The sequence below is a fragment of the Coenobita brevimanus genome, chromosome 93, assembly GCF_032717465.1.
Source record: "Coenobita brevimanus isolate Jiangsu-jjx chromosome 93, ASM3271746v2, whole genome shotgun sequence".
In the NCBI taxonomy this organism is placed as follows: domain Eukaryota; kingdom Metazoa; phylum Arthropoda; class Malacostraca; order Decapoda; family Coenobitidae; genus Coenobita; species Coenobita brevimanus.
In genome coordinates, this window is record NC_137046.1 from 23,874,201 (window position 1) to 23,900,073 (window position 25,873).

Sequence of the window (25,873 nt, forward strand, 5' to 3'; positions counted from 1 at the left end):
TACGCTGGGTGGTAACCATATAACCAAATTTTGGCGCCTGGTGGTTTAGTTGGTAATTACTGCGCTCCAATCGGACTGAGCCGGTGAAGGTTTATATCCAAGGGTGGTTGGGGTTGATTGCTCATGTAATGCCACTCAGGGGTGAGTGAGGCTAGTCACTCATCTTAAATGTCAGGACCAACTGCCTAGCCCCGGCCTCCTACGCTCCTCATGGGGCAACACAGGATTGGATGATGGATGGATGGATAAAAAAGAAGATAATACCCAAAACATGGTGTATTGCAATTGTTATTTTAGTTTACAAAAAAGATTACTCAAAAGATCTTAATACCTATTGACCCACTGGCTTATTATCAGTTGTTTACAAAGTTTTCGCCATGTCCATACGAACAGAATAACAAAAAATTTGAAAGAAAACCAACCTCGTGAAAATGCAGGATTCCAAAGCAGGTATTCGACTACTGATCATCTACACACAATGAGTCAGCTAATTAAGAAAACTACAGAATATAATAAACCACTGTGCTTAGGTTTTGTTGATTACGAAAAGGTTATTGACTCAGCTGAGCACATTGCAATTATAAATTCATTTCGAGACGAAGGAGTAAATGAGAACATTGTAAAACTGCTTGAAAACATTTATAAAGATGAAACTGCTACAGTTAATGTTGGGGTGAGAACCAAGAGGGAGACAGAAACAGCGAGGCTGGCTTGAGGTTTATTAAAAAAGGCCCAGGCATGGGCGCGTCCGATTAATAGTGCGGCCTGAGTCATACTGCCCGCCAGGCCCCAGGCATGGGTTGGGGGTATGTGGGAATCCCGCTTCACGGGAAAAGTTCCCGCACATACAAACTCCAACATCCCCTCTCCATTGCGATGAATTCCCCATTTCCTGCAGTGTTAATACAAAGCAAACTGGTTGAAGAAGAGGGAAGTCACTGCAATTACAAACAATGGGCAGATACTGACACTCAGCACAACTTAAGACTAGGTGTTACATGACACAATACTGGCAAAATTTACATGTTACAAAAACATTACCATGCCTGAGTGTACAAAACACTGAAGTGTCATGGTATATAGGTTTCTGTGTGCCTTTCCAGGGGAGGGAGAGGCTGCTGGGCCTCCCTCCTGCCGTCGTCCTGCTGCTGGGGACCATCATCAATGTGCGTGGCAGGTACCTGTTCCCCTGTCTCCTCGAGGGGGCAGAGGTGGCGGTGATTCCTGAGCGAGGCTCACCCACTGCTGTCCAGCCGCACCAGGTATTGCCTTGGGGTTGGTGTGTCAACAATGGCCCCTACGCCATTCCACCGTCTCCTGGTTCTGTAGCAGCACCTGCTGGCCTGGGTTGAGAGGGGCTATGTCGTGTGCCATCTGGTTGAATCTCCTGGCTGCTGCATCCCCAGTGCGGGCCATGGCCCATTCAATGCTTCCCAACATCACTGCCCACTGCCAATTGACCCTGTAGTGTTCTCTGGCAATGGGTACGGACTCTCTCAGCTCACCCACCATCAGCAGCTGGGCTGGGGATGCATCGGTGTCATGTAGTGGGGTGTTGAGGTACTGCCATATGGCCTTGGTGACTGCATCTGAATCCAGGGAGCCTCCTGGGCTGGTGTTGCTCAACAGCAGCCTCCTGGTGGACTTGACTGTGGCCTCCGCCTGGCTGTCGGACTGAGGATAACGGACCTACTTTACTCACAACTGCACATGCCACATGGATAGGAACACCCTTGTCTCCCCACTCACTAAGTTTGTATCCCCGTCACAAGACAGGACCTCCAGGATAATGTACCTTCCAAACCACTTACAAAAAGTTGCTATGAGCCGTGAGCTGGTGGTGCTCCTGGGTAGGTGCTCCACCTCCAGCCAGCCAGACCTGTTTGTGTAAGTGATGTATCCTTTCCCCTCCAATTGGAACAGGTCGGCCAATGCTTGCTGGAAGGGGTATTCCAGTGGGGGTGTGGGCAGCAAGCTTTCTGCAGGTTATGATGGGGCGTTGATTTCGCATACTTGACAGTGCCTCCTCTTCTGCTTCACCTCAGCATCTATACCAGGCCAGTACACACAAAGCCTGGCATGCCTAAGCATGGAATCCCTGCCCTGGTGACCTGCATGGAGGTTAGCTAGGACTGCGCATCAAAGGGTTGTGGGAATTACTAGTCATAGGTGTCCCTCATCACTGGCATAATTGACATTGTCTCCCTGGCAGGACACGTGCCTTCTCATCCTGCAACATGGGCAGAGGGATATTGGCTTCTCATCCTTCCAGTCAGCCCAGTCCCCCGTGCTCACACGCTCATGGAGGAGCCTGTAGTCCTCGTCCTGGTGTGCTTCCACCTCCACTTGACGCAGGTCCACGATGGAGTCTTCTTCATCTTGTAGGGCGCAGACCATCGCCGCCGCAACCACGGCACATATAGCCTCGTCTTCCGCCAGGCCTATCTTGTCCAGTCCATCCCATAGCAGGGGGTATCTTGAGAGGACGTCTGCTGCATGGTTCGCCTCCCCCTTCAGGTACTTTATGAGAAATGAGTACATCAGTGTCTTCTTGAGGTTGAGTATGTGGGGGTTGCTGATGTCTTTCAGCTCTTTGTCTTTGAAGATCTTGGTATGCACACAGTGGTCTGTGATGAAGGTGAGGTCCGTCATCCCAGCAGGAACAAGTGCGACTTTTTCAGGCATCATGCTAAGGCAAGGGCCTCCCCCTGAAGTTAGGTGGCAGCTGCCACATAGGGACAGTTTCCAGCCACCCTTCCAGCACAGGGGGGGGCCTCTTGAGACACACACATGTAGTACTGCTGCATGACCATGAAACTGATGCCAATCCAGCTGAAGCCGGTGAACATTGTTGTGGGCCATGTAGCGTTGTAATACTGGAGGCTCTTTGCCACAAGCTTGCTTATAGTCTCCTTTGTCAACTCGAAGATGGACTGGAATTGGCCGTCCCAGTACACCACCTTCCCTGATGGTTTTTTCAATATCTTTCTGAAGGGCTTCATGAGTGGTGCAACGGCGAGGAATGGCGACACATGGTTCACCAGCCCGAAGCACAACCAGATATCTGTGAGGGAGGGATGTGGTGGCATCTGGAATTTTGTTATACTGCTTAGCAAATTCTGACTAGGCTGATATTCCTCCCAGCCGAACAGATAACCTACGAAGGTCATACTTCTCCTGCTGAAGTGGAATATGTCTGGGCAGATTGTAATCCTATTTTCTGCACACGTTCACAGGAACTGGTATGTGTGCCAGCAAGCATCAGTGACCTTATGGTCGTGCAGGGGAGTGTCATCAACACATTTCAGTTTCTGGGGGATATCTGCTGTTACATCGTTGAAGCGCTTGGTAAAGGCATCCTGCCGTGCACGGTGGCCCATGGCGATGCGTTGGTAGTGAAAGTGGCCCCATGGGGCGATAAAGGTGCTTGCTTTCCTCATCCAAGGGGATCTGGTGGTACCCCGAATAAAAGTCCTCTACTGTTTTGAACATGTGCTTCGGCATGCTGGTGACTGCGTTGAATCGGGGGCAGGCTTGGTGAGTCTCTCACTGGCTTGCTTGGCTGAGTTGCTGATAGTTCATTGTTCTGCTCAGCTGCCCAACCACCATATGGGAGCACCAATTCATGGGCTCTCCAGCTGGTATGGCTTGATAATACCCTTCCTTATTTCCACTTCTAATTGCTCATGAACCTCGTTGTAGAAGTGGTGGGGGATGGAAGCTGGTGTGTGCACCGCATGGGGCTTGGAAGAGGGGCGCAGGTGGATGTGGTGGGCTGGCCCTTTCATCTCCGGTACGGAAGCGTGGTTCACTGTGAATGTCATGCACCCAAATTGCTTCAGGAACCACTTTTCCAGCAGGTTCACATTTTCTTCCATCCGTGTTTATCAGGGAGTTGCAGGTTGGGTGGGGGTTGGGAGCTCTTCCACCTGTTCAACGCCCCTACAGTCGCCGGCATGCTGGGGAAGTCATGTGGCACCATGCTCAGTGTTTTGCATGTCTGCAGTGACGGTTAGAGCAACTGCATCCCATCAGTGAAGTACAGGCTAGCCACAGCAGACCTTCCACCCATGTTGAAGCGGCATTCCTTGGATCCCACAATGTGTATGCTCCCGCCTGTGAGGTAATTAATGCTCATGGTAGCTCCCTGTAGACTTTGCAGAGCCAGCCTGAGGCCCCACATGAGGTGACATCCTGCTATGCATACCTGTGTGCCGATAGTGGCTACTGTCATCACCTCGCATGCTGCAGGCGAGTTGTCACACTTCACTTCCACCCTGAGGCACACTAACTGTCGTAACACTACTGGTGGTTTGGGGGGTGGGCTGACCTGCTTCGACGACGTGCACACTCACTGGAACTGGCTGACTCTTTCACATCTGAGACAGGTGGCACTGATGCTCCCCTCTACATTTGCTGCCACCACACCTCGAGCAGCCCTTTGACGGTGAGGGAGGGGCATGAGGCTGGGGTGGCCCTGCACCCACCTGCCGCAACTGAGTGGCACCGGCTGCTTCTGCCTCCTCGTCGTCACTCACTGAAGCATCTGCCACACCACTGTGGCTGTGCACTCCCACCGTTTTCTCCGCCAATTCGAACACTTCACAGGCATTTGCAATTTCTTCCACAGATTACAACACTGGAAGTCATTGCAGCACTTCCGTTTTCATACCGAGATTGTGTAGCCCCATCACAAGTTTTTTTGACAGCATAAAATCGTTGAGATTTTTAGGATACTGAGAGCACTCAAAATCACACTGCTTCTTTTGCTCTACATTTTACCACATATGAACACGACGTTATCATTGGGGTCCTGCATGAATGTGAAGAAGTCCAACTATGCACTCACGGTGCACTTGGGGCCTACTACTGTGCTCCTCACTATGCTGACAGCCTCTTTCGTGCTCATGGCCTCTAAGCTATACATGGCCACCAATGCATCCACGCATTGCTGCACTTCAGGATCACACAGCAATCTCACGTAACCCGCGGCTAAGGGTGGGGCCAACATGCAACCAGCTCTGTACAGTAGCGCCTGACACTGCAGGCCCATGCCTTGAACTGGGATGGTGACATTCCCATAGTAGCCTTACCAGGAGTTGCTGGTGGTGCTGGTGCTCACTATTGGATCAGTGCCTCCGGGTGTAGGGCTGGATACACGGGCTGGTAGGTGGAGCCCATCCCTGGAGGCCGTAGCTGAGGTGGTGGCACATTGAACAGGTTGCTGTGCAATTGGTCTCCCAGCGCCATTCAGCAGAATCAGTCCTTTGAATCTGGGTTCGCCTGCTCGGGCACTGGCAACACCGCCTCTAGGTCACCCTCAGAACTTCACTGTGCCATGTTGGGGTGAGAACCAGTAGGGAGACAGACACAGTGAGGCTGGTTTGAGGTTTATTCCAAGTGGCACAGGCATGGGCGCATCCTATCACCAGCGCGGCCTGAGTCAGAGCCCAACAGGCCCCAGGCAAGGACTGGGAGTGGGCGGGAATTCCGCTTTGAGGGAAAACTTTCCAGTGCATGCAAGCTCTAACAGTTAAATTACATTAATACTCAGTAAAAATTAGAACTGAGAAGTGCGTGTGATACAATTTCACTAAAATTATTTACAACATGCCTAGAAAGTATTTTCAGAAAGCTAGACCGGGAAAACAAAGAAGTAAACATAGATGGAGAAAAGTTATACCATTTAAGGTTTGCAAATGACATTATCGTAATCTCAGAAACAGAGACATTGCAAGAAATGTTAAATGACCTAAATACAGAATGTTTCAAAGTAGGGCAAAAGATGAACCGAGGTAAAACTAATGTTTAATCCAGATACACCAAAAAGTTCCATCAGAATAAGCGAAGAAATTCTTGAAGAAGTCGGGGAATCCAATTGCATAGGGCACATACTATAACTAATGAAAGACCATGATAACAAAATAAAAAGATGCAATGTAATTGGATCGACAGCTTTCGGTAAACATAGACATCATGAAAAGTAGCTTGCCAATATGTATGAAACAAAAAGTATGTAATCAATCAATCAATCATTTCCTGTGGCACCCTCGGGGATGCATAGGGCCTCGATGAACTCACACCACCACATCCTATCTTGTGCTAACTCCTCAAGATCTCCCCAACACTCATCTCCAGCTTCCCGTTTCATTGTCCTCACCCACGTCTCTTTTGGCCTTCCTCTACCTCTCCTACCAAGTGCCACCCACCCTGGTGTACCTCGTACTATTCCCTGTCTCCTATACACATGTCCTAGCCACTTCCATCGTGAGAATCTAACATATTCGTCGATCGGCTGCACTCCCGTTATTTCTCTAATTCTACTATTTGGTATCCTTTCCCACCACTTAACTCCTAATATTCTTCTAAGTGCTTTATTTTCAAACACCAAGAATTTATTTTCCATAGTCACTGTGCTGTACCAAGACTCGTGTCCATAAATTAAGATACTCCTAACCATTACCTTATAAAGTTTGATTTTTGTATGAACAGAAAAATTGTTATTATTCCAAATATTTTTAAGCATTCCCATTGCCTGATTAGCCTTCTTTAACCTTTCCTCGAATTCAAAGTTCAAAGAACCATCCTTGGCTAAATAAGTACCTAAATATTTAAACCTATCAACTTGCTTTACAACCATACCTCCAATTACACATTCCTGCGCATTTTCCATATTCATATTGATTATTTCAGTTTTTCCACAATTAATAACCAAACCCACCTTACGACCTTCACTCACCAAACAGTCCAACACTCTCTGCATCTCTTCTGGCCCATCACAAATCAAAACTATATCATCTGCATAATCTAAATCCAAAAGTTTCCTGTTCTCTCACCAAAGTATACCTGCACCGGTTTCTGTTCCAACACGTTTCATAATGTAATCAATGACCAATATAAATAATAAAAGCGATAGAACACCACCTTGAATTACTCCGGACTTGACTTCAAACGAATCACTTAGACAACCATCAACCATCACTTTACAAAATGTGTCCCCATGCATGTTCATAATGACCCTTACAAACTCCTCTGGTATTCCATAATGTCTCATGATCTTCCCCATAGTCTCTCTTGAAACACTATCAAAAGCCTTATCAAAATCAACAAAACAAAGACTTAACGGTACTCTCATTTCATTAATTTGCTGCATCAAATGCCTAACTATAAAGATATGATCATTGCAACCACGTCCCTTTCTAAAACCAGCCTGTTCATCCCTCAGAATACCCTCAACCACCGGCTCCAACCTATTTAACAACACTCTACTGAAAACTTTCAAAGCTATCGGTGACAAAGAGATTCCCCTCCAATTACCACATTCACTCAGGTCTCCCTTCTTCGGAATTTTAACAATTACACCATTCTTCCAAACTGATGGTAGTAACCCCGTCACCCATATCTTATTGAATAGTTTGGTCAAGATCATTATTAATCTATCCCCCTCCACTTTAAACATTTCCGGAAATAAACCATCCTCCCCTGGTGCCTTGTTATTCTTTAACTGTTTTACTGCTTTCTCCACTTCTGCAAGCCTCAACTCTCCTGTTTCTATATTTAAATCTTCCTGAGCAGACGGTATATCCTCTTCTGGTGGTATTGGTCTACTAAGAACTGTCTCAAAATGCTCTTTCCATCTATTTTTAATATCTCCATCTTTGGTCAATAAATTTCCTTCCCTGTCTCTAACTGGTATGTAACGAATGTATAATACCAGCTATGACGTACAGTTGTGAGACCTAGAAACTGACAGTATCAATGGAAAATCAGCTAATTCGTTTTCAAAGAGCAATGGAAAGGCCAGTGTTGGGAATATCTTTATGAGACAGGAAAAGATCAATTTGGGTGAGAGAGTAGGCTAAAGTCAAAGACATTATAGAAGCTATAAATGAACAGAAATGGTGGTGAGCAGGACATGTTGCTAGACTAAGGGATAACCGATGGAGCAAGAGGCTGACCGACTGAACTCTAAGAGATTGTAGCTAAGAGCAGCAGAAAAAGCAGGAGGTGAAGAGATACTATTTATATATATATATATATATATATATATATATATATATATATATATATAGATAGATATATAGATATAGATATAGATAGATAGATAGATATAGATATAGATAGATAGACAGATAGGTCTGTTGACAGATGGTACAGGGAATATGTGTAACCAGTGATTTCATGAAATCTCTAGGAAATTCGTGAAGTGAATTTAACTTAGGATGGATTAATTAAGGTTAGGTTAATTTAGGCTGCGGTTAAGTTAGCCTGTTACAATCTAGGTTAAGTTTAGGTTAGGTTAGGCTGGGTTAGTTAAGACAGGTTAGGTTAGGGTAATTTATATAAATGCTAAGTTATGTTAAGCATTCATATAAATTAACCGAACCTAATCTGACCTAACTAGCCTAGCTTAACATTCCCAAAACTTTACCTAAATTATCCTAACCTTAATTAACCCACTCGTATTTAAACTCATTTGATGATTTCCCTAGGGATTTAATGAAATCATTGGTTACACATATTCCCTGTAACATAGATATAAGACGATACATTGATATACATATAGGTAGATAGATAGATAGATATAACCATGAAGACTTAACACATCCCTCTTTCGGTCCAACACTCAAATCAAAGAACTCAGTCAGTGCCGGATTAAGGCATAAAGTAGATATTAGATTCACTTCAGCTTAAAGCAAGAGTTCTCAACCGGGGCTTCGCGGGAAGTTTTCCAGGGAGTACTTAGATGGCTGACGAAAATATATTAAAATTGCTGAGAGAGAGAGAGAGAGAGAGAGAGAGAGAGAGAGAGAGAGAGAGAGAGAGAGAGTACGACTGTTAACAGATGTGCATATCAGGTGGGTTCGCGTTCAAACAGTAGCTCTGACTGAGGAGCTGGTTACTGTCTCCTTAGAGTCAGCTAACCGCGGCTGTTGCACATATTTGTTGCCCTACTGCCTCCAGATATTTGTATTAACCTATATGAGGTATGTTTAAAACATTTCTAATAGTGTTTCATGTTTTTAATAGTGATTTTACTTTTACAGTGTTGTAGTGATTATCAATATTTCGTGATGTTACTGCATTCTGGAAACTCCTGTGTCTGACTGTGGTCGTATGTGTGGCTACAGAATTTATTGGTGCTGGCGGAGGCATGTACTTTCTGAGTGGTTTTTAGTTGCTGTTTGTTCTTTTGATATTGGTGGTAACATGACCGTTTGAAGTTGTTTCTAATGTGTGAGTTTACGCCGGAGGTGATAATACTACTGCCTGATGGTGTTTTTATTGTCTAATTTTTTGTTATTATGACTGCCAGAAATTGTTTCTACTGTGTGATGAATGTCTGAAGTTATTTATACTGTGTGATCTTACTACAGTTTTGATACTATGAATTCCTGATGATGATTTGGCTGTACAACTTTTTGTCATTATGACAAGTTTTTCTACTGATTTTTTTTTTTTTTTTTTAGGTTAGGAAGAAGGAACCAAAGGCCAGGAGCACGCAGTCTGTTCCTTCTAAGAAAGAAACAAAATACAAGAGAGAGCCAAGTTCAAGATCCAATCATTTCGAGATGCCTGGACACTCTGCGTTTGAAAGACTGGAGATCGTAGCTGGCAGAAAATTCAGACAGAGGGAGACAGTTCCAGAGCTGACCTGCTGCATAAACGAAGGACTGGGAGTAACGGTTAAATCTTGCATTAGAGAGCTGGACAGAAAAGGGATGAGAGTTCATTGTTAAACGAGTGCTACGCGCCCGACGTAGAGGTGGAGGGATGCAAGCAGACAGTTCAGAGAAGCAGTGACCATTGAAGTAGCGATAGAAAAGAGATATAGATGCAACAATGCAGCGAAAAAAGAGAGGCTGAAGGGAGTCAGTAAGAGGAGGAGAGTTAATGAGATGAAAAGTCTTTGACTCCACCCTATTTAGAAGAGCTGTATGTAGGGAGCCTCCCCACACATGACAGTTGTACTCTACAAAGAGGCAAAAGGACTGGGGGTGACGGTTAAATCTTGCATTAGAGAGCTGGACAGAAAAAGGATGAGAGTTCGTTGTTAAACGGGTGCTACGCGCCCGCCGTAGAGGTGGAGAGATGCAAGCAGACAGTTCAGAGAAGCAGTGACCATTGTAGTAGCGATAGAAAAGAGATATAGATGCAACAATGCGGCGAAAAAAGAGAAGCTGAAGGGAGCCAGTAAGAGGAGCAGAGTTAATGAGACGAAAAGCCTTTGACTCCACCCTATTTAGAAGAGCTGTATATGGGGAGCCTCCCCACACATGACAGTTGTACTCTACAAAGAGGTGAATAAAACCCGTGTATAAAGTCAACAACTGTGCAAGCGTAAAGAACGTACAGAATCGGCTTAGCACACTTAATCTCTTGGAAGTAGATTTTACAAGAGATGTAATATGATCTTTCCAAGATAAGTCCCGAGTGAATGAAACCCCAGACATGTTCAAGGATGATGGAGGCTGAAGTTGGATATTATTAAACATTAGTGGGTACTCCTGTGGAAGATTTTGTCGAGTTGATATATATATTTATATATATATATATATATATATATATATATATATATATATTTGTGTGTGTGTGTGTGTGTGTGTGTGTGTGTGTGTGTATCTCGCATATTTTCACGTGTCCTGTTTCCGACAATTTAGCGCCGTCGCCTTGCAAATGATCGCCAAATTTTTGTTTGATATTTTTCTGATATTCCCTGGATTTACCCTCAACCTAATGCAAAAAGAATTAGGTCGATAGTTATTACCATTCTCGTGAAACAAACAAACCAACGCACAGGCACACACACATATACACAGTTTGACTTTATTTATCTCTTTGTCTAGATAGATAGATAATTAAATATCTTCAGTGATAATGTGACACACCAGACACAGTCAGAAATAAGCTACCATATAGCTAGGGGGCGAATCGTGCATTTACCAAACTTGTCAAGTGATTCGTTCTGACTAAAAACGAACGAAAAAGATGGATTTTATGAAGTACACTAGTATTCCCGTAAAGGGTACAGAATTAAGTAACAGAATCAACAGTATAGAAAAAAAAAAAAATGAAAGAAATATTTATCTCCAATAATTTTCAGGTATGCACCTGAATTAATTTGAAACGATCTACATCAGCAATTACTTATTTCAACATGACTGGTTCCTCCTGTCTGGAACATCTGGAACAAAGAGCATGGTCATATGAGAGTTAAATCATCCACGACAATCACGAAGACAAAAAGCCTCGTCATCCCTGCATGAGCATAATACCGAATGACGGAGGAATAACTAAGTGTAAAACTAGACGTAAGACTAGGCGTAAAATTTCCCAGCTTGGCTGTGCTGGGAAAGCGACCGAAACATAGAAGTTTATGAAGGAATTACTTAGATATTCAGAATAATATATCAGTTAGCTGTACTTGTTATTTTGTAATCACTTTCTTTATTCACCACGATTTTCAGAAACATGCTTAAAAATGGATTAATATGTAATGCATGATTTATGTACTATATAAATACAGGAACAAAAGGATCCAGTTCCGACATTTTTATTATCAGAGTGAATAAAAACTCACGATTGCCAGAGGTAAAATACTTCACGAACTTGTCGAGGGGTCCTTGGAAGCCGCTCACAATGAGGAGACGTGAGTGGTGGTGGTAGGACACGGCGACGGCCTTGGGGTTCCTCACCACGTACACCACCTTAAGGGGCACATGGGCCATGAGAGATGGAGATGAGTCAAGTGGAGAGAAGAGAAGATTGAGTATGGTGTGGCGTGAAAGGTATGAGGAAATGTGAAAGAACCTGGGTCAGGTAAATGCAGAATAGCATCAAAGAAGAGAGGACAGGATGTGGAAAAAAGGGGAAAGAGGTCCAGAGAGAATAGAGAATGCAACAAAGAGCATAGACATATGAATGTTAAATCATCCACGACAATCAGGAAGACAAAAAGCCTCGTCATCACTGCCGTAAGCATAATACTGAATGACCAACAAACGACGGAGGAATAACTGAGTGTAAAACTAGACGTAAGACTAGGCGTAATATTTCCAAGCTTGTCTATGCTGTGAAAGCGACCGAAACAGGCCAGCTCATTTGTTTCTCAGGATCTGAATAATTAATAAAGTCAATGACGACTTGGCAAAACGCGGAAATTTTTGCAATCGTAGTAGAAGATAAACTGAATGCTGAGGAAAAAAAGATTTTAGCACAGCCTACAAGAAATCGTCCTCCTCCCCTCTCTCATATATATATATATATATATATATATATATATATATATATATATATATATATATATATATAATCCATTGGAAGTCCACTGGTAAATTACAATAATGTCTCCCCCAACCTTCTCCACGAATTCCTTGACTAAGTCAATCTCTTAAAGTTTTGCCTGCAAACTTCTCTGTCTCATCTGTCCACCTCCTATCTGGCCCTTTTCAGCTGTGTTTGCAATCTCCTGGTGTCCAGTTAGTCAACCTCTTGCTTCACTGATCATCCCTTATTCTTGCTACATGACCTGCCCTCCTCCATTTCTGTTCTCTTACAACTTTTATGCAGTCTTCGACTTTAGTCCGCTCTGTCATCCACGATTATTTCTTCCTATCTCTTAAAGATATTCCCCAAACTGATATTTCCATTGCTCTTTGAAAATGGATTAGATAGTTTTTTATTTATTTTTGTCATTTTCCAAGGTGTCACAGCTGTGCGTCATAACTGGTTATACATTAGTTATTTACTTTTCTTTTCATAAATACTGGCAAGCAATTTTGCATGACATCTCAATGTTTACCATAGCTATCCATCCATTTGTAATGCTCCGTTTAAATTCTTTTTCGTGGTCTTCGTTTGTTTTAGTATTTGTCCCAATAACTTGTACTCCTCAACTTCTTCAAGAACTTTTTATTTTGATGACGTTCTTTGGTGTATTTGAATTAAACATTATTTCAGTTTTACTTCGGCTTATCTTTAACCTTACTTGGAGACTTTCTCTGTTTAGGTCACTTAACATTTCTTGCAATGTCTCTGCTCTTTCTGAGATTAGGAAAAGGTCATCTGCACATCTTTTATTGTTTAAGTTTTCCCCATCCATGTTCATTCCTTTGTTCTAGCATTCCAACTTTCTGAAAATGCTTTCAAGGCATGCCGAAAATAATTTTTGTGGAACTGAATCTCACTGACGTATGCCTTTTTCAGTCATAACTTTTTCTGAGTCTTTATGTAACTTACCTGTAGCAGTTCCTTCTTTGTGTTGTCGAGCCGTTTTACATTATTCTCTTTTACTCCTTATTCCCGTAATTAATTTTCATGCCTATGTGCTCCATTGACTCAAAAGCCTTTTCATAAATGATAAAACCCAAGCACAATGGTTTATTATGTTCTTTAGGTTTCTTAGTTGATTCATTGTGTGTTGATGATCAATCGTCTAACGTCCGGTTCGGAATCCTGCCTACTCACTAAGCTGATATTTTTCCATATTTGTTATTATGCTGTTCGTAAGGACTTTAGCGAGGAGTCAGTAAATAACTGGCAATATGCTGATAGATCGATAGTTGCTAAAATCTTTTGAGTTGCTTTTCTTGTAAAGCATTAGAACTATTGATAACAGGTTGTGTGTATTTCTGCTTCCTTATTCATCGGGCAAATACGTGGGTGGCCCGGTTTTGAACTTCTACTCTTGCATCTGCCAGTAAATCAGCTACTATTCCATCTTCTCCTGGAGCCTTTCCTCTTTTCATACTTTTAAGGGAAAAGTTTAGCTCATCTGGTGTTACCCCTGGTACACGTATTTCACTTGCATCAACAGAAAAGGTGGCTGTTGGTACTTTTGTTTGAAACATACAGTCTTTGTAAACTCTTAAATCTTTTCACTATCTGCTCTCTACACTTAATAACTTCGCCATTTTCGCCTTTCAGTGATATAATTTGTTGCTTTCTAGTGCCAGTTTGCTTCAGACCTGTTTCGGAACTTTCCCCTTTTTAATGGTTCTCTTTTGTTTTTCTTTTCTCTTCCTCTTAATCACGGGATGATAAAGAAGGTAGCTGCGGAGTGAAAGATAAAAATGTCAGATTACTGGTGCAGAAAAGAGAAAGAGTGAGCAGATGGAGAGAACAATTTAGGGAATTGATAAACATAGGAAATGAATGTAACACTAGTATAAGTGGCTAGGGCAGGGGTTCCCAACCTTTTTGTTCCTCTGTACCCCTCGGGGATTCAGACAGGTTCCCATGCACCTCTAAAAATTAAGGATCAGAAATTGATGAAATATATTAACTTTATATTATTTCATTCTGAAGTCTGAATGTGTAGACTGCATAGTGATCTTGGTATTGATAGCATCAATAACTGATGTCAGTGAATTTATATGAAAAATAAATGAAAAGATAAGAATTTCCAAAATTAATATTTAAATGTATTTCTTAAAATAATGTCGGTCTATTTTGTCTAACTATCTATAGCCCGACGCCCTAATTCCGCAAAGGGTGGCCGCAGACAAAACGCCTCCAAGTCGCTCTGTCACCCACCATTTGACTTCCCTCCCCACAACTCACCCCCCTCTCCCTCATATACCTCTCAACTCCATCCCTCCACCTCATCCTCGGTCTGCCCCTCCCTCTCCCTCCCTCCACCTCACCTACATACACCCTCTTAGTCAGTCTTTCATTCTCCATTCTCTCCTCATGTCCAAACCACCTCAGTGTATTTCTCCTAATCTTCTCAACCACATCCGCATCTACCCCACAACGTTCCTTCACTTCTTCATTCGTCAACCTGTCCCTCCACGTCACTCCACATGCTCCTCTCAAGTAACTCATTTCCACTGCTCTCACTCTTGACTTGTTCCCCTCTTGCAAGGTCCATGCCTCGCTTCCATACGTCAGGGTAGGGATCACAATACTATCATGCAGTGACTTCTTAACTTCCATACTCACCTCCCTATTTCTCATCACTGCTTTCAGTGTACCAACAACCTTCCTTCCCTGCTGTACCCTTTCACGCACTTCATCCCCCAAAGTCCCATCCTTACTCATCACACTACCCAAGTACTTGAATGCACTCACATTCTCCATATCCTCACCATCCAACCTCACTGCACACTCTGTGACTTCATTCCTCTCAAACACCATACCTTTACTCTTGTTTACATTAACTTTCAGATTCCTTCTCCTACACACTGTTCCAAATTCATTCACCAAACCTTGCAACTCCCATTCGGTACGACATTTTAAAAATACTTTTTTTAAAAATTAATTTCGGAAATTCTTTTCTATCCATTTATTGTTCATATTGTGTATAGTAAACTTTTTATGCAACACTTGCAACAAAGCTATGACAACTGTGCTGGTGACGGGTAATGTTAACACACCTTCACCAGATGTGAGCTTCAGTAGGACTGACTCAGACATTACCGGGCGGTACCATCGCTACCTCGAGTCGCCGTATACATACCTGATCGTTTCACGTCTAATACGGATTGCGGGCCGTGGGAAGTCACATAAGAGAGGGAAAAAATGGTAGTCACCTCACTGATATAATTTCAATAAACGTTTTGCTTACTGAAATAAGGAAATTGATAAAAACACGATTTTGTTCAAACTGACTGTAGATTAGAACACCATGTATTGTACACCATGGTTATTCTCTTAGACCCCTATTTACCCCCCTGAGAAGTGCAAATGAAGGCTACCCCTGGGGGTAGCCTACATTTACCCCAGGTTGGGAACCCCTGGGCTAAGGAATGACTGGGAAGAGGAGGGAGCTGAGAAGGGAGGAAGAAATAAGTAGGATATAAGTAGTGGAAACAATGAAGAGAGTCAAAATGGGGAAAGCCCGAGGAACAGATGTAGTGGGTGGTGAAATGTTGAAGGACGGGGAGAGAGATAGTAGTGGAATGTATATGGAAGATATGCAGATTGGCCTGGAAGGATGGTAGAACCCCGGAGGATTGGAAATCAGGGATAATTATTCCTCTGTGCAAAGGAAAAGGAGAAAAAGAAGTGTGTGGAAATCATAAGGGAATTTGTCTTCTTGGTGTAACACTAAAAGTATATTGTAGGATACTGAAAAAGTTCGGGAAATAATAGAGGAATCACCTGGAGAAAAACAGGGAGGTTTCAGGAAGGGAAAATGTTGTGTAGGGAAGATATTCATCCTAAGATGTTTAGTGGAAAAGAGTATAGAGAGGGGAAAGAAGTTGTATACTGCCTTCATGGATTGGGGGAAAACATAAGACAGAGTGGACAGACAAGGAATGTGCAAAATATTAAAATATATGGAGTAAATGCAAAGCTGTTGATTGTCGTGAAGAGTATGTATGAGGGTGCTAGGACTGCAATGCGTGTGGATGGTGAACTAAGTGAATTTTTCTGTCTGAATGTTGAACTGAAGCAGATATTATGTGTCATGTTCAATGTGGTTCAGTCTGTATATGGATGAAGTTATAAAAGGGATACAAGGTAGGACAGTGAATGTTGGAGCGGCCCTAATGAAAGGGCAACGTTTGGAAACTTCATGTCCTGATGTTTGCATATGAGACAATATTGTTATGTGAAGTCGAAGGGGAACTGCAAAGCTAGGCAAATAAATCTGGGAGAGTACGTATGAAATGAAGTCTATAGATGAATATAGAGATGTGCAAAGTTGTGGTCTTCGAGAGAGAATGCACAGTGAGGGTGGATAGTGAGGAAATGGAAACTGTAAATGGATTTAAGTACTTAGGTAATGTGGTGAGTAAGGATGGAAGTTTGGAGGATGAAGTGCTTGAAATGGTACACGTATGAAAGGATGCTGGTTAACTGAAAGCAGTGATAAGAAATACTGAAGTGAGTATGGGGTAAAACAGTTGCTACGTGGCAGTATTGTGATCCCCACTCTAACGTATGGAAGTGAAGCTGGAACCTTGTTGGAGAGACACAAGCCAAGAGTGAGAGAAGTGGAAAAGAGTTATTTCGAAGGAGCATGTAGAGTTACCTTGAGAGACAGGCTGACAAATGAGGAAGTGAAGGAGCGGTGTGGTGTGGATGTGGATGTGATAGAAAGCATTAGGGGAAATTCAATGAGGTGTTTTGGCCCTGTGGAGAGGACAGAGATTGACAAACTAATGAGAAAATTGTATGTGAGTGAGATAGAAGGGAGGGGAAAGGGTGGGGGAGACTGAGGATGAGGTGGACGGATGGAGTAGAGGCATATGAGAAAGGGGGTTGTAAGGGGGAAGGGCTGCGAAATGGCAGGGGACAGGGCGACACTGATGCGATTTGTTTGTTGCCACCCCTTACGGGATTGCGGCGTTTGGCTATAGATATGTAGATTGTTGCTGACCTTATTTAATTCTGCTCTTTCTATTTCCTCTTTCTTTGTTTACGCTTTCATTTTCTTCTCTTCATGATCTCGAGGGTCTTTCCTGAATACTTGCTGGCTTTGGTTGTATTAGCTTTCCCTACTGCCTCTGCTGATTCCCTTAACACTTTTGTTAGTCCATGTTTTAACTCATCAGTGTCACACTCAAAATACCTTAGAGCTTGAAATCTGTTCGTTATTTCTAACTGAAAGACAGTTTTGTTTTCGCCTACTATTATTGGGCATAACTTTTTATTTTCAATTGATTTTTTTCTTTCCCTTCTGAATTGAATTTGGCTCTGCAACCCACCTTTCTGTGGTCACTTCCTATATTTACTTTGTTGTAACTGCGACGTTAGTGATCGTTTGTTCTTCTCTGTTGTATTTCGTTCTTTGTTTCTCCATTTGTGCTTATCCAGGTTCATTTTCTCCATATTGTTTTGTGGAAGAATGTGTTCATTATTCTCAGGTTATAATTATAGTTCAGCATTCCTCTCTCCTACTCCGAATTTTCCCACACATGCCTCTTCATTTGCAATTTGCCAATTTTTGCACTGAAGATTCTCATGACAGTATATATGAATATATAAATAAGTAAATAAATATACAAATATACATACATATACATACATATATATATATATATATATATATATATATATATATATATATATATATATATATATATATATATATATATACTGTATATATATATATATATATATATATATATATATATATATATATATATACACACACACACACATAAGCAACTAGTAATTGACAGTGTGTAGCACTGTTCCCTGCCGTCCAAACTCTCTTGCTATGGACTAACATCTTTTGTTCCTCTGCATTCCTCATATCTCAGCAACAGAAAAATAAGAGTAAAAGTAGATGATGTATATTCCAATTTCCACTCAAATAAAAATGGTGTGCCTCAGGGATTAGTTCTGGCACCAACTCTGTTCCTGGTTCATATTTATGACCTAAGTATTGAAATTCTCGGTGTCTCACTTAACAATGCCCTCAGCTGGACCTCTCGTCAGATCACTTGCTAAACCACCTCAAAGAAATTTGGATTATTGTACAGAGTCCGTAACTTCACTGATGAACAGTTAGCTATAATTCATAAGAGTCATATGCACTGTCAGCTTGAACATTGCTCACCCTCGTGGAATGGATGTGAAGTTGCACTAAAACAACTAGACAAAATTCAGAACAAAGCTGTTGGAATTATTAATAACCCTGCTATTATGAATAAACTACCTCCCCTACAAGTAAGGAGGAATGTTGCCTCCCATGCATTATTTTACTGATATTTTTATGCAAATGCTCAGATGAAGTTGCGTCCATTTTGCCACGTCTCCACGCCTTCCCTCGTGCTACACGGGCATCTGGTAGCGCTCATGACTGGAATGTCACACAGCCATATTGCAGAACTTCTATCAAAATTCTTTTATTTCCCGAATTGCATCTCTCTGGAACTCGCGTCCCCGGAATTGTTTCCCCCCAAACTTCAACCTGTAGCTGTTCAAGTTCAGCTGTTGCAGATATTTTGTGAATGGAGGACACCAGTTATGTTGTGTATGGATTATTATTTTTTTATTCATTTGTTTGTTGGTTTGTGGAGTGGGGAGGAGATGCAGAGGTGTGCACGGGACAGCATGGTGGAATAATGAGGTGAAACGAGCTGTGGAACAAAAGAAGAAGGCATATAGTGAATGGCTAGCGAGTAGAGGTAGGGGAGAAGATGAGAGAGAGATGAGAGAGGTATATGTGATCGTGAGAAGGGAGGTGAAGAGACTGGTGAAGGAGAGTAAGAAGAACGTGGATGAAGAGTTTGGGAGGAATCTGAGTGTGAAATGGAGGGAGAGTAAGAAATTGTTTTGGAAGGAGGTAAAGAAAGTAAGGCAGTGTGAAAGGAGAAATAGTAGAGGAGTGAAAGATAGGAATAAGAGATTGTTGGTGGAGAAGAGAGAGAAATTGAGGAGATGGAAGGAGCACTTTAAGGATTTGTTGAATGTAGAGAATGAGAGCAGTACGAGTATAAGTGGCTGGGAAATGGCTGGGAGAAGGAGAGATGAGAGGAGGGAGGAAGAGATCAATAGGGCGGAAATAGTGGAAGCAATGAAGATCAAGATGGGAAAGGCTCCAGGAATTGATGGGGTGTGTGGTGAAATGCTGGGGTATGGGGGTGAGACTGTAGTGGAGTGGATATGGAAGTTATGTAGATTGGCTTGGGAAGAGGGAAGGGTTCCGGAGGACTGGAAATCAGGTACAATTGTTCCTTTTTTACAAAGGAAAAGGGGAGAAAGAGGTATGTGGTAACCATAGGGGTATTTGCCTTCTTAGTGTGACTGGAAAAATGTATGGTAGAATACTCATTGATAGAGTTAGGCATATAACAGAGGAGCTAGTTGGAGAAGAACAAGGGGGATTTAGGAAGGGAAAAAGGTGTGTAGGTCAGATATTTGTTCTAAGATGTTTAGTGGAGAAGTATCTAGAGAAGGGAAAGAAAGTGTATGTTGCCTTCATGGACTTGGAGAAAGCATATGACAGAATAAATGGGCAAGGTATGTGAAAGGTGCTGAGAATATATGGAGTGGAGGGGAAATTGTTGAGTGCTGTGAAGAGTATGTACGAAGGAGCTAGGGCTACGGTGATGGTGAGCTGAGTGAGTTCTTTGGTCTCAGTGTGGGACTGAAACAGGGTTGTATGATGTTTCCATGACTGTTTAATATATACATGGATGGCGTTATAAAGGAGGTGCGAGGTAGGGCAACGGATGTGGGGCTGGCTCTAATGAATGAGGGTGAGATTTGGAAGGTTCTGGCGTTGTTGTTTGCTGATGATACAGCATTGTTGAGTGAAGATGAATGGGAGTTGCAAGGTTTGGTGAATGAATTTGGGACAGTGTGTAGGAAGAGGAATCTGAAAGTTAATGTAAACAAGAGTAAAGTTACGGTGTTTGAGAGGAATGAAGTCACAGAATGCACGGTGAGGTTGGATGGCGAGGATATGAAGAATGTGAGTGAATTCAAGTACTTGGGTAGTGTGATGAGTAAGGATGGAACCTTGGGGGATGAAGTGCGTGAATGGGTACAGCAGGGAAGGTTGTTGGTTCACTGAAAGCGGAGATGAGAAATAGGGAGGTGAGTATGGAAATTAAGAAGTCACTGCATGATAGTATTGTGATCCCTACCCTGACGTATGGAAGCGAGGCATGGACCTTGCAAGAGGGGAACAAGTCAAGAGTGAGAGCAGTGGAAATGAGCTACTTGAGAGGAGCATGTGGAGTGACATGGAGGGACAGGTTGACGAATGAAGAAGTGAAAGAACGTTGTTGGGTGGATGTGGATGTGGTTGAGAAGATTAGGAGAAATACAGTGAGGTGGTTTGGACATATGGAGAGAATGGAGAATGAAAGACTGACTAAGAGGGTGTATGTAGGTGAGGTGGAGGGAGGGAGAGGGAGGGGAAAACCGAGAATGAGGTGGAGGGATGGAGTTGAGAGGTATATGAGGGAAGGGGGAGTGAGCTGGGGGGAGGGTAGTCAAATTGTGGGTGACAGACCGACTTGGAGGCGTTTTGTCTGCGGCCACCCTTTGCAGGAATAGGGCGTCGGGCTATAGATAGATACTGTAGATAGATAGTTTTTCCTTCCTCTGTTTTGTTATTAAAAAAATCGACAGCTGCCGAACAAAGCTGTGTTTTCTAGAGGATTTTTACACCAGTCTAGATCAGTGGAAGTATTCTAGGCTTCCTAGATTCTCGCAAGTGTGGACTGAGACTGATACCATCCTAAATGTTGCTGTTGGTTGGTGAAGAATCATATAGTTGGAGCCATAGGGATATCAGCTGATTTATGTATGAGTTAACAGAAAGAATGGAATGGAAATAATTCAGCTTAACTATTTATTTCGGTGTTATTAGCGCATTGCTGCTTCTGCTTGTTAAAAAAAATGTATGTTATCTGTTTTAATAATGGGGCTGCTATTTCGTCGTAAAGTGAAAAAAAGTTGCAGCTTACCCCGCTCGTGAAAATAGATATGTAATTACCGAAGGCAAAGGTTACATTAGTTTTGACTGTCAGTGATTAAAAAAAAAAAAACAAGGACACATCATTTCTAACCCGAAAAAGTGAAAGCATGGAGTGGAAATATTCTGCTTCGATAAAAATTCAGTATAGAAGTATCCCCTCTGCCGTGAAGTCTTTGCTAACCTTGGATATGCAGGGGCATATTTTGACCATTACCAAGAGCATGGACAAGCTGTTAACAATGTAGCTTAATCAGTTATGATTAAAAACAAGCTGAAACTTTCAGTTTATAAAAAAAGATGACTGATATCAACAATTGTTTTCCTGCCCCACGGTAATGCTCTAGCCGGTGCGTCGGCCACAACAATGGAGACAATCTGAAACCTTAGGTTTGAGATTCTGCTACAGCCACCTAATAGCCCCAACCTTACTGTATATCATGCCAGTCCCATGACTTCGCTCCATTTATAATAAAGGGATTACGTGGTCGCTGGTAATGCAGTGTTTAAGGTGTGAAAAAGGTGATGAAAATATGACTTTAGATACAACCTAGAGCGTTTTTCTTCGATGGCGTCAGGAAGCTTGTACAGTAGGCCATAACAAAAAGTGTGAGGAACAGTACGGAAATTATACTGAAAAATAAGTTATTGTACACATTCCCATTTGTCTGTGTTAAATAAGCGGCCATTGCGTTTAACCCGCCCCGTCCCGACGACGTATGGGTACGTTGCAACGATTTGCATTTGCCAGTCCTGGCGACGTACCAGTACGTCGTGCAATTGCAATGTGCATAATTTCGACAATTTTCAAATTTCGTGCTTGATTTGCGGTACGTACCCTCGCCTGACCTTCCCCTACCTGCCACCAGGCGGGGACACTCGGCGACCCCGCGCGACCCGCGCTAGCCCGCCACTCGTCCACTCACCTGGTAGCCACGGTCCTGCTCAGACATGGCTAAGAGAGGTCTCTCAGAGAGCGAGATTCAAGTCGCCCTGGACACCTTTACCAGCGACAGTGATTTCCCACTGGATGACGAGGAGATGGACAAAGATTATGTGCAGCCAGAGGAGGAAGAAACCACCAGCAGTGACGAGGAAGTTCCGTCACCCAGGAAGCGGCAGTACGTGACTTACCGTGCTGCTAGAGAGGGGCAGGAGGCAAAGAAGGCACGTGGTATATCCTATCCCTATCCCCAGCGTGATTTGGAAGAAGAATTCGAGGTCGAGGACGAGGACGAGGACGGAGCCGTGGGACGTGCTGCCACGTGGTATGGATGGGAGGTCATAACACATCGTGGCCCAGAGCGCACACCACGTCGTATGAGCAGGTATGGGCCTAGCATTCTGTTTGGGGAGCTAGGAAGTCAAGTGGAGGGAGTGGGGAGTGAAATGGAAAGTCCTGGGATTAGGGAAAGTGAGAGTGACGTGAGTGAGTCATTGCTCTCCCTACGTAGTGTGAGGCGGCAGAGTGGATCACGTGGGCCAGTGCGGGTGCGTTCCTTATCACGTGGGGTTGTGAGGGAGGGGGAAGGTGGGGAGGAACCACTCCAAAGCACGTCTTCTGCTCCCCAATATTCAACTATTTCATCCCCACAGCCCCCTAATGTTCCTCAAGGCCGTAAGGGTAAGGGAAAGGGAAAGGGTAAAGGCAGAGGGAAGAGGAGTGACAGTGGGGAAGCCCTCCGTACTCCTTCTCCCCCACCTCCCCAACCAGGATCTCCTCCCCACCCAGACAAAGGCGGTGATGGGGACGAGGGATTTGTGTCGTGGGATTGGAAGGATGGGAGTGATTTTTCTCCCCTCATTCACCCCTTCACTGAGCAAGGGCGATCTGGCTGCATTGCACCAGGTATTCACAGTAATTCCACCAGGTTGGATTTTTTCCACCTGTTTTTCAGTGAGGCATTCGTAGATCAGATCGTTTATCAAACAAACCTGTTTGCAAGCGCCCAGCGCCTAGAAAGTGAAAGATCGGGAACAAGGAGTAGGCATTCTGTGATCTATGATTACCCTGTCTCCCTTCCAGAAATGTTCTTATTTTTTGCCCTTGTCCTTTTGATGGGTATTATAAGAAAGAATAGAATTCCTGCTTACTGGACAAGGGACCCTGTTATGTTTACCCCCATATTTGGTCAAGTGATGAGCCGTAATCGGTTTCAACAAATTCTAAGTCGCCTCCATTTTTATGATGCTCATGACCCTGCAAATGCAAACAACACTGACAAAATGAGGCGAATTAGGCTGGTCTTTGATCACCTCAGGCAAACCTTTCGATCCTCATTCTATCCCTATAGAGATCTCGTCATAGACGAGAGTCTCGTGTTGTGGAGAGGCAATATTTCATTCAGACAGTATATACCCAGCAAAAGGCACCGTTTTGGGTTCAAGATCTTTGTTATGTGTGACTGTAGGACTGGATACGTGCAAGACATAGTCTTGTACACCGGTGCACAGACAGACATAATAGAAGATCGAAGTATAGGACTTTCGGGAGCAGTGGTAAAGACGATGATACAAGACTACCTTCATCGCGGTCACGTTCTCTACCTCGACAACTGGTACACTAGCCCTCTTCTCGCTCGTTATCTTCACACACATGAAACGGGAGTCTGTGGAACCGTAAAGGTGAACCGGCGTCACATGGTCAAGGTAGGGCGGAAACTTGCAAGGAGTGAGGTTGTCTTCTTCAAAGCCAACAACATCCTTGCAACAATGTGGAACCACAACAGAGAAGTAAGCCTCTTGTCCACGGTTCACCGCCCCTTGATGCACCGTACTGATTCTGTAGATTACCATAGCGAGAGCAGGCGTCGTGTTTGGAAACCTGAGTGTGTAATGGATTACAATATAAACATGCGCCTCGTGGACCAGTCTGACTCCATGATATCGACGGTAGAGTGTGCCAGGACAACGATGAAGTGGTATAAGAAACTGTTCTTTCACTTACTAGATATCACTGCTCTGAATTGCCACCACCTTCACGCCATGACCACAGGAGTTCAGGAAACATTTGAAGGGTTTGTGAGGGAGCTCACAAGAGAAATCTTTGCTAAGTATGCTGTTGAAAGGCCCCAACAGCGCCCCCGCACTGCCCCTATTACCCAGACTCCCCAGAGAATATCCGGCCGCCATTTCCCCACTCCTATCCCTCCCCAGCCCAACAGACCTAGGCCCCAGCGCAGGTGTCACGTGTGCAGTAATTCCCAGGTGAGACTCACGACACAGAGGAAGGACACCCGCTATGAGTGCGTGCAGTGTGACGTGGGTCTGTGTATTCACCCATGTTTTAGTGAATATCACACGTTGCTGCAATTTTAGCATGGTGTGAATGCGAAAGGACGCTGAAATTATGAGGTAAATGCGACAGACAGACGCTCTGTGAAAATATCAGTCATGTGGATCTCCAAATATTAGTATAAAGTGCCTACGGGTAGAACATAAGTGAAAACATTGGGTGTAAGTATATAAATCTTCCCTAAGTTGAAACTTACATAGAGAGGGTTGTATGATGCGATATTCTGTCGCTCAGTGCAATAAATACGGCCCGTTATTATATAATTATCATTATGTGACATTCTTACGAGTATAATATAAGTTCAAATTATTGTATATGATGATGTATATTCTAAGTCAAATATTCATAGCGTGTGTATAAAGATAAGATTTCCTGACGCTCAGTCGAATGAATAAGGCACGTATTAGTCAAAATAAAAGTCAGCAAGTGATAAAGTGAATAATTAGTATATAAGTGTGTGAGTGAATTAGTATATAAGTGTGTGAGTGAATTAGTATGTAAGTGTGTGAGTATTATGTATGACGAAACATTCCTTGCGAGGGTATTTTCAGGCGATATTCTCACGCTCACTTGAATAAATAATGGCAGTAAGTATGTACAGTGCATTCTAGGGGTGTAAACGTGTGTAATGTAAGTGGGAAAATATAATTGGAGTGAATAAATAAAGTAGATGATGAAACACGAGTGTTTGAGATCGTGGTTGCTACGTGAATATGCGCTAGCATATCGCTAAATGCTCTCGTAATGAATGTAAATAATTGAAAACATTTACAGTGGTGGAGGAAAGGTTCTATGTAAAGGGGAAAATAATTGGAAAGTGATAAAACAATTTGGTATGTTGAAATACGAGTCATAGCGAGTGCGCTTACTAAGCTGATGTTCGCTAAACTTATGCTGCATGTCATCATAATGAATGAACACATCTGAAAACATTTACAAACAGTTGTAATTGGTAAATTGTCATTGAAACAGAAGTATACAAGTAGAAAAAATGATAGGTTGACTCATACCAGAAACTTAGCACATAGCATGTTACGACTCGGACCTAACTCGCTATGCTCGCGCGATGGTACAATGCTTATTTTTCATATATATGTGTCTGAAATCCATTATATTGCTACTGTTATTGTTTATTAGTTCAAATTCAATAAATGTAGAGGTGTTGTGTGTTGTTTCTCCCATTGTTCCTTACC

At 43.1% G+C, this 25,873-nt stretch overlaps 1 protein-coding gene across 1 annotated transcript in view; it reads right to left on the reverse strand.

Moving 5' to 3' along the window:
* LOC145412607 (sulfotransferase 1C4-like) overlaps window positions 1-25,873 on the reverse strand; it is a 224,309-nt gene that overhangs the window by 14,979 nt on the left and 183,457 nt on the right. Inside the window, exon 5 of the mRNA XM_080282523.1 lies at window positions 11,582-11,708. Within this exon, the coding sequence (XP_080138649.1) occupies window positions 11,582-11,708 (127 nt within the window). The remainder of the gene's footprint in view (window positions 1-11,581; window positions 11,709-25,873) is intronic.